Source organism: Sciurus carolinensis, chromosome 14 (genome assembly GCF_902686445.1).
Source record: "Sciurus carolinensis chromosome 14, mSciCar1.2, whole genome shotgun sequence".
Classification (NCBI taxonomy): Eukaryota; Metazoa; Chordata; class Mammalia; order Rodentia; family Sciuridae; genus Sciurus; species Sciurus carolinensis.
In genome coordinates this window covers 22,870,179-22,883,055 of record NC_062226.1, presented here as the reverse complement: position 1 = coordinate 22,883,055, position 12,877 = coordinate 22,870,179, and the positions used below count along the sequence as shown (strand labels likewise).

The following is a 12,877-nucleotide window of genomic DNA, read 5'->3' as shown; positions in this document are numbered from 1 at the left end:
ACCTAAAGGGTGAATATACCCGCTTCAGGGAGGAGAACAGCAGTTTATCAGCACGGTCTTATGCTCAAAATTCTGCTTACAATGTCAGTCCCTTTTACATATGTACCCTGCTAGAGCCCCTAGAGGTTCTGACATGGGGTGAGAAATGCACTGATTAAATTAACTCCAATATCACCTTGAACTATAGAACACTTTACTCTGATTTATTTACTGTCTCACATTGTACTTAACTGGGTTGTGCAATATAGATCATCAGAGGTTTTGCAATGATTCCAAATGATATTCCAAGTAATATCAGCCAAAATAAAAAAAAGCTGTCAATTACAGCAAAATAAACTGTCTCTGATTACTACATTTCCAGGAAGAATTAAAGTCCTCAAATTAAGATTTTTGCCTTTATAAATTAAAATATTTTCTTATCTTACTCCTCTTCAGCCAGAAGTTTCTCATTCAAGTTCAAGGATATAAGTCAATGTTATTAGATCACTTTTACAGTACCCATAAGATTGAAATGACCCAAGTCCAAATCTCTCCAGGATCTTGCTTGTTTCAGATTCTCAAAGGGACCCATAAGATGTTCATTGCAGTATCCTCACTCTCAAACACTATAATACCAAACACACAAGAGTTATTCCAGCCAAATGATGCACAAGGTCTCAAATATTTGATAAAGTCTAGGTCTCCATTTTTGTTACCAGAAATATTGAAAGAAAGATCTCTGGTACACTCTTTTGGGATGCCAATCAATGTCACTTGTCAAAAGTCCACAGCCTGTGAACCTAGACTAAGCTGGTAGAATAAGAATTCAAAGAGAGCCACACATTGCATTTGGGTGATATGTCCTTTAAGATTGTTTCAATCTATAACAGATCACTTCTCCTTCCCCTGCTACTTACTTATTAAAGAAACTGAATAATTTGCCCTGTTAAATTTTCTGTATTCTGAATTCAATTGAAATGCATCTCCATGGTAATGTTTACCATGTTCTCTGAACCCTCTGTTATTTGTAGATTTGCAGTTAGACCCCAGGACTTACTTAAAATCAGGCTCAATTTTGTTTTGCAGGAGAACATATTTAGCTTCATTTTAAACATTTGATGCCATTTTTTTTCCTTTTATTTTTAAAACACTTGTTTCCTTTGAACAAAGCCCCTTTCTTGCTTTTCTTTTCTCCTGGTTTGGGGGCCCAATATTTGTATGTCTAAATTCTAGATTTTATCTCTTAAAGTCCTCAATATCAAGACATTGGAAGTCAAATTCAAATTTGCTGAAAAGATCCAATTGTCAAGTAAATCATGTCTTCCTTTATCTCCTTGAATTATATAATCCTTTTCAATAGTTATTCAACAATGAGACCAACTTCTAACACAGCCTTGGATTTGATCTGTCATTGTCTTGCACATCTCCTGTCTTGTGTACACTCTTTTTCTCTACTTTTAAAATCCAAACTCCACAAATTTCAATTAGTTAGAAGAACTAAGCTTCAAATAATAGTGTTAACTAGGTCTTCATACTCTGAGGTTATGTTCTGTGCTTAAATCCTAGAAAACATTGGGCAGGAGCAGAAACTATTATAGTATAATGGGCAATCAAAAAGATTTAACAACATTTAAAAAGAAAATTGATTTGAGGTCAGAAGATATGAGACCAGGTTTCTCACCCATCGCTTTTTTACTTTGATGAAAATAAATTCAGTGGGATTTGATGTCTACATCGATAATATAAGAGCAGAAATCTGGTCCATCTCTGTAACCTATTCCAAGTATACTAATTCTGTGATTCTAATTACCTTCCAATTTATTATATATTCTGGGCCTCAGCCCTACTCTTTAGTTAAAGGTAAAACTTCTCACATCAAAAGAACTTTATTTTATTTAATGAGGGGATCCAGTCTCAGAAAGGAATACAAATTAATCATTTTCCTACCCACATTTTATCTAAAATTTTTTTTGCCAATATGTCATTTCAGTCTCTGCAAAGTATGATGGATGTTTCCTGTCCTCCCACTTAGATACAGTGAGGGTTCAGAACATTAATTAGTTATTTCTTCAATTCCATAAAGTATAACCTGTGCTCATTCTGATCAGAGACCCTTCTGGGTACTGAACATAGCACTGAATGAAACAGGAAAGGTTTTTGGTTTCAGACCATCTGACAAGTGAGGAAAATAATAGACAAGCAACAAAATAAAGTATTTGATAGTGGTAAGGTCGGCAGAGATGATAAAATGGGATGATGAGAGAGTGAATGGGGGAAGGTCACACTGTGTGCTGGGTGGTTAGGGGGTCCTTTCTGAGGAAATGTAACTTAAATAGAGACTTAAGCCATACAAAGAACCTGCCACGTGGAGACCCAGGGATGAGTGTAGCAGATGGAGGACTAGTGGGGGCAAGCTCCTACACTGGAACCTGGCTGGTGAGAAATGCCAGGTCCTGTGAAGGCTGAGGAGGCCAGGGTATGGCATTTGGTATTGTCCTTAAGACAGAGGGAAACACTGAAGGGTTGCACGCAGGGAAACATTATCTGATTTGCATTTTTTTAAAAGACCAATCTGGCTTGGCCTTTCTCTGTTGGAGAGTCACTCACCACTTCTGTCTTCCTAACAGTTTTTGCCAGAATCCTGCGGGCTCCTGAATCCCACAATGTCACCTTTGGCTCCTTTGTGACCCTGCGCTGTACAGCAACAGGCATCCCTGTCCCCACTATCAGCTGGATTGAAAATGGAAATGCTGTGAGTGTCTTGTGTATGGGGACTTGTTTGGGGAAGACCTGTTGGTGGTGAAGTTCAGGCAGAGCATAGATTTGGAGAATTACTCCTATTTCTGTCATTGGTCCCACCTGCACCTATTTTTGTCCTGGAAATCATTGTCTTAGAATTTGCATGTCAGGAGTTGCCTCTTTCCTTGTGTCACTGGGAATAGTCGGAAACCAAATGCTTTCTTTGTGGCTTTGTCTAAAAGGAAAGAAGTAATAAAACCTTCCCACAAGTAATATAATTTTCATAAATAAAAAAATAAATAAAAATTTTAAAAAACATCAGTGAAAGATGAGTTCCCTGCTGGAAGTTACTTTGATGAAAAGTAATCTGGAATTGGAATCCACATCTGTCTGTTCAACATACTTTACTTCATTTGTAGTAGTGGTAATAAGAGCTACACAAATGAGATAACTGTTTTGAACCAGGCCCTGTTTTTAACACTTAATTTTTTCATTCTACAAATATATGCTGAGTATGTGAACATTGAACATTACTCTAGGTCTTATAGAAACAGGAGTAAATAACACAGGCAAGCTTCCCTGCTCTTAAAGAGAGCTGGCATCCTTAAGAGGAAGGACAGACAAAACAATGAAACAGAACACATATTTTATGTGTATTCTATCGAATGCTGTGAAAAAAAAAAAAAAAGGTTGAAAAGACAGAAAGATTGACCTTTTTTTTTTTTATTTTATTTTATTTTTTTACGTTTACATAGGGTAATGATGTTTCTTTTTTTTCCCTTCCCCCCCACCCCTCCCACCCTTTTCCCTTTATACAGTCCTTCTTTCCTTCATTCTTACCGCTCTCCTTAGCCTAACTCTAAACCTAACCCTAAACCTAATGCTAACCCCTCCCACCCCCATTATATGTCCTCATCCGCTTATCAGCGAGATCATTCGTCCTTTAGTTTTTTGAGATTGGCTTATCTCACTTAGCATGATATTCTCCAATTTCGACCATTTGCCTACAAATGCCATAATTTTATCATTCTTCATTGCGGAGTAATATTCCATTGTATAAATATGCCACAGTTTCTTTATCCATTCATCAACTGAAGGGCATCTAGGTTGGTTCCACAATCTGGCTATGGTGAATTGAGCAGCAATGAACATTGATGTGGCTGTATCTCTGTAGTATGCTGATTTTAAGTCCTTTGGGTATAGACCAAGGAGTGGGATAGCTGGGTCAAATGGTGTTTCCATTCCAAGCTTTCTGAGGAATCTCCACACTGCTTTCCAGAGTGGCTGCACTAATTTGCAACCCCACCAGCAATGTATGAGTGTTCCTTTTTCAACACATCCTCGCCAACACCTATTGTTGCTTGTGTTCTTGATAATCGCCATTCTAATTGGGGTGAGATGAAATCTTAGGGTAGTTTTGATTTGCATTTCTCTTATTACTAGGGATGTTGAACATTTTTTCATATATCTGTTGATTACTTGTACATCTTCTTCTGTGAAGTGTCTGTTCATTTCCTTAGCCCATTTGTTGATTGGATTATTTGTATTCTTCGTGTAGAGTTTTTTGAGTTCTTTATAGATTCTGGAAATTAGCGCTCTATCTGAGGTATGGTTGGCAAAAATATTCTCCCACTCTGTAGGCTCTCTCTTCACATTTCTGATAGTTTCCTTTGCTGAGAGAAAGCTTTTTAGTTTGAATCTATCCCAGTTGTTGATTCTTGCTTTTATTTCTTGTGCTATGGGAGTCCTGTTAAGGAAGTCTGATCCTAAGCCAACAAGTTGAAGATTTGTACCTACTTTTTCTTCTATAAGATGCAGGGTCTCTGGTCTGATTCCAAGGTCCTTGATCCATTTTGAGTTGAGTTTTGTGTAGGGTGAGAGATAGGGGTTTAATTTCATTCTATTGCATATGGTTTTCCAGTTTTCCCAGCACCATTTGTTGAAGAGGCTATCTTTTCTCCATTGCATATTGTTGGAACCTTTGTCTAGTATGAGAAAATTGTATTTATTTGGGTTTGTGTCCATGTCCTCTATTCTGTACCATTGATCTACCTGTCTATTTTGGTACCAATACCATGCCGTTTTTGTTACTATTGCTTTGTAGTAGAGTTGAAGATCTGGTATTGCAATACCCCCTGCTTCGCTCTTGCTACTGAGGATTGCTTTAGCTATTCTAGGTTTTTTATTCTTCCAGATGAATTTCATAATTGCTTGCTCTATTTCTGCAAGTTACATCATTGGGATTTTAATTGGAATTGCATTGAATCTGTATAGCACTTTAGGTAGTATAGCCATTTTTTTTTTTTTATTTACTTATTTTTTTTACGTTTACATAGGGTAATGATGTTTATTATATTTTTCCCCTCCCCCCCACCCCTTCCACCCCTCCCACCCCTCCCACCCCTCTTTTCCCTCTACACAGTCCTTCTTTCCTTCATTCTTACTGCTCTCCTTAGCCTAACTCTAAACCTAACCCTAAACCTAATGCTAGCCCCTCCCACCCCCCATTATATGTCCTCATCCGCTTATCAGCGAGATCATTTGTCCTTTAGTTTTTTGAGATTGGCTTATCTCACTTAGCATGATATTCTCCAATTTCGACCATTTGCCTACAAATGCCATAATTTTATCATTCTTCATTGCGGAGTAATATTCCATTGTATAAATATGCCACAGTTTCTTTATCCATTCATCAACTGAAGGGCATCTAGGTTGGTTCCACAATCTGGCTATGGTGAATTGAGCAGCAATGAACATTGATGTGGCTGTATCTCTGTAGTATGCTGATTTTAAGTCCTTTGGGTATAGACCAAGGAGTGGGATAGCTGGGTCAAATGGTGTTTCCATTCCAAGCTTTCTGAGGAATCTCCACACTGCTTTCCAGAGTGGTTGCACTAATTTGCAACCCCACCAGCAATGTATGAGTGTTCCTTTTTCACCACATCCTCGCCAACACCTATTGTTGCTTGTATTCTTGATAATCGCCATTCTAATTGGGGTGAGATGAAATCTTAGGGTGGTTTTGATTTGCATTTCCCTTATTACTAGGGATGTTGAACATTTTTTCATATATCTGGTGATTACTTGTACATTTTCTTCTGTGAAGTGTCTGTTCATTTCCTTAGCCCATTTGTTGATTGGATTATTTGTATTCTTCGTGTAGAGTTTTTTGAGTTCTTTATAGATTCTGGAAATTAGCGCTCTATCTGAGGTATGGTTGGCAAAGATATTCTCCCACTCTGTAGGCTCTCTCTTCACATTTCTGATAGTTTCCTTTGCTGAGAGAAAGCTTTTTAGTTTGAATCTATCCCAGTTGTTTATTCTTGCTTTTATTTCTTGTGCTATGGGAGTCCTGTTAAGGAAATCTGATCCTGAGCCAACAAGTTGAAGATTTGGACCTACTTTTTCTTCTATAAGATGCAGGGTCTCTGGTCTGATTCCGAGGTCCTTGATCCATTTTGAGTTGAGTTTTGTGTAGGGTGAGAGATAGGGGTTTAGTTTCATTCTATTGCATATAGTTTTCCAGTTTTCCCAGCACCATTTGTTGAAGAGGCTATCTTTTCTCCATTGCATATTGTTGGAACCTTTGTCTAGTATGAGAAAATTGTATTTATTTGGGTTTGTGTCCATGTCCTCTATTCTGTACCATTGATCTACCTGTCTATTTTGGTACCAATACCATGCCGTTTTTGTTACTATTGCTTTGTAGTAGAGTTGAAGATCTGGTATTGCAATACCCCCTGCTTCGCTCTTGCTACTGAGGATTGCTTTAGCTATTCTAGGTTTTTTATTCTTCCAGATGAATTTCATAATTGCTTGCTCTATTTCTGCGAGGTACATCATTGAGATTTTAATTGGAATTGCATTGAATCTGTATAGAACTTTAGGTAGTATAGCCATTTTGACGATATTAATTCTGCCTATCCAGGAACATGGGAGATCTTTCCATCTTCTAAGGTTTTCTTTAATTTCTTTCTTTAGTGTTCTGTAGTTCTCATTGTAGAGGTCTTTCACCTCTTTTGTGAGATTGATTCCCAAGTATTTTATTTTTTTCGATGCTATTGTGAATGGGGTAGTTTTCCTAATTTCTCTTTCTGAAGATTCATCACTTATGTATAAAAATGCATTGGATTTATGAGCATTGATCTTGTAACCTGCTACTTTACTGAATTCACTTATGAGTTCTAAAAGTTTTCTGGTGGAATTTCCAGGTTCCTCTAAATATATAATCATGTCATCAGCGAACAGGGATAGTTTGAGTTCTTCTTTTCCTATTCGTATCCCTTTAATTTCTTTGGTTTGTCTGATTGCTCTGGCTAGAGTCTCAAGGACGATGTTGAATAGAAGTGGTGAAAGAGGGCATCCCTGCCTTGTTCCAGTTTTTAGGGGGAACGCTTTCAGTTTTTCACCATTTAGAATGATATTAGCCATGGGCTTAGCGTAGATTGCCTTTATAATGTTTAGGAATGTTCCCACTACCCCAATTTTTTCTAGTGTTTTGAGCATGAAGGGATGCTGTATTTTATCAAATGCTTTTTCTGCATCTATTGAAATAATCATGTGATTCTTAACTTTAAGTCTGTTGATATGGTGAATGACATTTATTGATTTCCGAATGTTGAACCAACCTTGAGAAAGATTGACCTTTGGAGAGAGAGTTTGTTTTCAATAGAATCAAGCTTCATTAACACAAAGACATTTGGGCCAAACTCTGGAGATGAAGGAGGAGATTATGTACAGAACACCACAAGATAACTGGACAAAGGCTCTGAGATAAGGATATACATGTTGTTTCAGATAAACAGCAAGGAGGCCAGCATGGTTAGAGGTTAACGAGCAAAGAGCAAAGCAGTAAGGGGTGTGTGCAGGCCTTGTGAATCATATAGGTTTGTGTAGGTCATGAATCAACTTTGGCTTCTATTTGCATGGGATGGATTACCATTGTAGGTCTGTTTATGTTGTCTATTTTCTTTCTGACTCTCGCTGATTGTGTCCTGTTTTCTTGCATGCCTACTTATCTTTGATTACTTGTAGTTCATTGTACTAGAAAAAAAAAGTCAGAAACTAGTTTGAGGTCTAGAGGAAGGTAATTTCCCTTGTAGAGGATTTTGGCTTGTTTCTGCTAGGGACCAAGTACTTTTACTAATCTTGGACCACCTCGAAACAAGGAAGGTATGAAGCTCCTTGGACATCCCAGATAATTTTAATGTATGCTTTATAATTATAATGTAATTCTTTATGTGGGCTACTTCACTTGTAGTTCACACCGAAATGTCCCTGATAACTAGTTCATTGAGTTCTTAATTATTGTATCTTTAATACTCTGACACCTTTATGGGCTCTGAGTTTTGTTTTTCAATCCAAAAGAAAATTCAATATTTCTGGCTTTGAAAAGTAACTTAGCAGGTAGAAAGGATCTAAGTTTTGTTACATCTGTTAAAATTTTTTTCAGAATTTTTATTTTTTTGTATGAGGATTTGAATAACCTAGCTTATCCAATATCTGAAAAAGGAAAGTGTCATGAGTTATTATTGTCATTATATTTTATAAACCTTACCATTTGTCTATTTACATTTGATTTTCATACAGTTTATAGTTTCTGATACTCTTTAGTAAGTAAAGAAAAATATTTTAATTCTTAATTTAATAATTGCTTTTAACATAAATATATTTTATAGGCAATAAAATGCTTTGCCACCAATTGTATGGCTTTTTGATGAACATGTAGTTTACACTGTAAATTGAAAATTTTCCTTTATTTTAATCATTCTTTTATTCCTTGAAACATTGCTTTTATGTTTCATTGTGTTGTTTCAATTTGCTTCAATTTTTATTCAGAATTACTGCATCCATTTTCAAAAATGGGAATGGTTTATTCTTTAAGTGCACTGTTATGATTAAGCTGTTGATAATATTATGCCAGGTTTATAGAATTGATTGGCAAGTTTATGTATTTTCCTTTGGTATAGAACAAGAGGTGAGGAAGAGGAGATGCAAATCTCCCTCAAACTCGAGATGTTTTCTTCTATTCTGTCTCTGACGAGTGCTTTTCTCTTCTCCACATTCTCTCTAGAGTGCTTTTAAATGGATTTAGCTCAAAACATCAGTCTTTCAGTTCTTTTTGTTTTGCCTGTTTTTGTGGAGGTATAAGGTCAGCCCTACACAGTCTGCCAGCTTTTCCTCAGGTTCTATTACCCATGATAATCGTCCACCATAGAAACCCCCAACTAGGAAATTTTATTCACAAGCTCTAGCTCATGAGTAGACGCCTCAGCCTGGTGCTCCAGGCATACATTGTAGCCCCAAAAGTTCTTCAAGTACCTTACTGACTTTCTCTAAGTCTCCTTCTGCTTACAACTCACCTTTGAAATTTTCCAGAACTCTTGGAAAAATGTGTCTTTTCTCTCCCAGGAAACCTCTTCTTTGTTAGATTTCAGCTACTTGATACAAAATTATCTATCAGTCCAATCACATCATCTCTCTTAATCTTCCATAAATTACTGAAAATGTCTGGTTCTTTGGTTATAATACCTTCCATCTTTCTCTGAATTTATTTTTATTAATTTTAGAGTTTACCTGCTGAGATTTCAGGTGGAAAAAGGAGAGTTAAAGATGTGAGCTAAGATGATTATTATTATAACTTAGGCATTGAATAAGCATGATTTTCATGCAATACAATCTGTTATTTTTCTCTGCCCTTTCAAATTTATTCAGCAAGGTGGGTTCTTTTGCTACCATAGGAGCCTACCTCAGACAGGCTCTGTGATTTTTCTGGACACTATTAAATGATTTAAAATCATTAACATCATCCTAATTTAGTAATTTGAGGTGTCTGGTCCTAAGTAATAACTGAGACATCGAAAAGCGTCCATAAGCAGGAAGAGTTGTCCCTTCCTCCCCACTCAGGACTCTTGTAGTCCTGCTACCAGCCTTCCACAGTGGAGTTGTGGCTGGCTTCTTAACTCGTGCTCACCCACGCTCCTCCCACTTCTTAGCTGCTGTGTGTCCCTATGTCAGGGTTGGGTTAAGAGGAAGAGAGAAGTAATTGGAGCAGGCGAGTTCTCATTTAGCTGATGCCCTTGCAATTGCACCTTATACTTTCTGCACCTGCCAGGCATTTAAAATTCTCTCCCTCATGGACATGGTCATAATTCTTCAGAGACTGGGGAACATTTAAGACGATACTAGGAATGCATTTTCCTTAGCTCAGTCCTCTTCTGCTTAGCCTCCAATTTGTTAGTTAATAGGAGGTCTCTTTATGGGAGTCATTTATTCCCTCAAAAGGTCCTCTTGGGAAGATGGAAAGTGACTACATATCAGATCTTCTATAAAAACCATTGTGTCTTGAAACTCTGGGAGCCTAAATCATGAAGAGAGCTTCCTTTTCTTTGCTTCTTTCATTGGAGTTGCCAGGCAGCCCAACTCTGCCCTTTATATATTAGTCCATTATGTCTACACACTTCAGGAGTGTTAGGATCCCCAAGACCCCAAACACACATTCATGAACATTCATGCACATTCATGCTTGCTGATTCTTTAGAAATACAGAACTCAGAAAAGCTATTATGGTTTTACAGTTTATGGCAAGGAAAGAAAAATGATTAAAATCAGTAACCAGGGAATCAGTTTTGGTCTCCCAGTTAAGTTGTAACAAAAATACTTAATTCTCCCAACAATCATATGTGACAGTCTGAAGTACTGCCACCCAGGGATGCTCATCCTAGCATTGGTGTCCAGAGTTGTTACTAGAAGTCAATTACATAGATAAAGTGTACTGATGTGACTGATCTTAGTTAGACCTCCAGAAGTCAAATGGATACAATATATTCTAGGGTTCCAGATGAACAGAAAGAGTTATTCATTAGAATTTACATGGTTAATGTAAACTGTCTGTTATGGCCCAAGCTCTCGTAGATGCAAAGATACTCCTATCAGACAGGATATTCCAAAGGGTAATAGGTCATCCATCCCCAGGAGCCAAAGGGAAGGCCTTTCTTTGTAATGCACAGGGTTTGAGTACCTTAAGCCCGTCAAACTAACTTTTTAATCCTTTACTACACAGTAGGAGACATATATCAACTACAGCTTATCCTACCTATGGCACCCTGTAATTCATTAAAGAGATATGGTGCCAATCCTTTGAGTGGGGTAAGAATGACTCTCAGAATAACTAACCAACACAATCCTTGTTAAGTCACCCAACTGGTGCTTGGTTATTTTCATCTTCCACCTCCTGCAGGATAGTTTTTTTTTTTTTTTTTTTTTTTTGGTATCTTGGTAGTAGTGAACATAGAGTATCAAATTGCACTATATTAACAGTAGCATATTAGAGACAAAGGGGAGTCTCAAATTGTGTTTAATGCAAGTATTTCAACAAGAAAGTGGCAGGCTTTTTATTTTCTTATAGGCAGACAAAATCTTTTGGTATAATTCACATCACATTAAATTTCATTTTCACCCAACCTAAGGCACTTTCCTTCATGGACTTGAGTTATTGCATATCCTTTCAACATTGTCCTCTCCAGGATTACATGAGTTTGCTAGAGCTACAGTAACAGAATAGAATGAATGGAGCAACCTAAACAACAGAAATTAATTTTCTCACAGCTCTGAAGATTGAAAATTCAAGATTGAGGTGCCAGCCAGGCTGGTTTCTGGTGAGGTCTCACTTCCTGGCTTACAGATAGTTTCCCGTGGCCATCTTGCTGTGTCCTCATGTGGCCGTGTCTCCTGGTGTCCTGGCGTCCTGGTGTCTACAAGGATAAGACCCCAAGTCCCATAGTGTTTTTTCATAATACAGTTCTCATTCCTAAATGGCTTTGATTCCTCTTCTTTTTAGACTGTTATAGGGTTTCCTCATTTGAATTAAATAGCATCTAAAATAAGGGCAAATACTTTGGGGAAAAGCAAAACAGAACATTAAAAACTTAGCAACTTTAGGAAGAAACGCTATCATTCGTGTGTGGCATATAAGCTTAGAATTCTGCAGCATGAAAGCAGCATATGCAAGATGACGGATAGGTTAACTTTGTGGTGATCATTTCACAATGTATACCTATATCAAAACATCAAGTTATAACCTGAAATACAGACAATTTCTATTTGTTGGTTATGCTGCACTAAGCTAAAAAAGTAAAAATAAAAACTTAAATTAAAAAAAGGAATTTCAAAAGATAATGCTGTGCTCTATGCTTGCTTCTGGCCCTCTTTCCTCTGTGTTGCAGTGCGTCCTAAGAAGACTGGTTGGCTGTAGCCTTGAAAAATGAGAACTAGGACACAGGGCACAGGAAGAGGAAGGAGAGGGGAGGGAAGGGTGTGGAAAATAAACCAAGTCCGTGTGTGAAGTTTTGGTAAGGTGTAAAACAGGAAAGAGGTAGAGATGCCAAATGTTATGGCTACCAATAACAAAGGACATCTTATATTTTCTTGCAAACTTCCAAGGCTTTCAATTCATTCATTCTCATGTTGGCTTCTGTTGTTTCTACTGAAGGTTTCTTTCATCTTTTTCTGATACCTAAACAAAAACACTTTCTCATAATTTGTTATTAAAATTGGTTCATCTTATCTGTCCTATATCCCTTTAGAACACAGTGAGCAAACAAATTACCACTTTATCACCTGTAACTCAAGCCACAATAGAATGAGAATTAGATGCCAAGTAAGCTGACTATGGAATGTCCCTCTTCAGCTAACAGATTGGGGGAGAGTCCATTTGCCACTCGGACATGGATTCTTCATGTGGATAATGACAGACATCAGGTGGTTGTAAAGATGACCTCTAGTATAGCATCAGGACTAAGTTTCTCTAATTCAGTTAGGTTATAATGAAGCAGCACATAGTCCCTGCTCTTCTTTACCGCTCTAATTAAATTTCAAGTGTCAGTTGAAATCGAATCCTAGTTGGCAGTGTTGTTTTGTGACTCTTCTGCGAAGCTGTTGCAGTTGGCTTAAGTCTCTCAAGGTGGCATAAAGGAAATTGGGAGGTTGACATGAAACTTTACTAATTGGTCTAACTGTAATAAAGAAATGGTTAGACATGCTGTTTAAACTTCGGTATTTTCAAAAGGCTTGCATGAGATTAGAACTGGAAGATACATGATCATTCTCTGTTGGAGTTCAGGAATAATAAAAGAGCCCCAAATTAATCATTCAAGATATG

At 37.3% G+C, this 12,877-nt stretch overlaps 1 protein-coding gene across 3 annotated transcripts in view; it reads left to right on the top strand.

The window, feature by feature from the left end:
• The window catches only part of Musk (muscle associated receptor tyrosine kinase), a 109,427-nt gene that overhangs the window by 51,223 nt on the left and 45,327 nt on the right, over positions 1–12,877 (top strand). For all 3 annotated transcript variants that reach the window (XM_047524976.1, XM_047524975.1, XM_047524973.1), the window contains one exon: positions 2,607–2,731. In XM_047524976.1, coding sequence (XP_047380932.1) covers positions 2,607–2,731 — 125 coding nt within the window. The remainder of the gene's footprint in view (positions 1–2,606; positions 2,732–12,877) is intronic.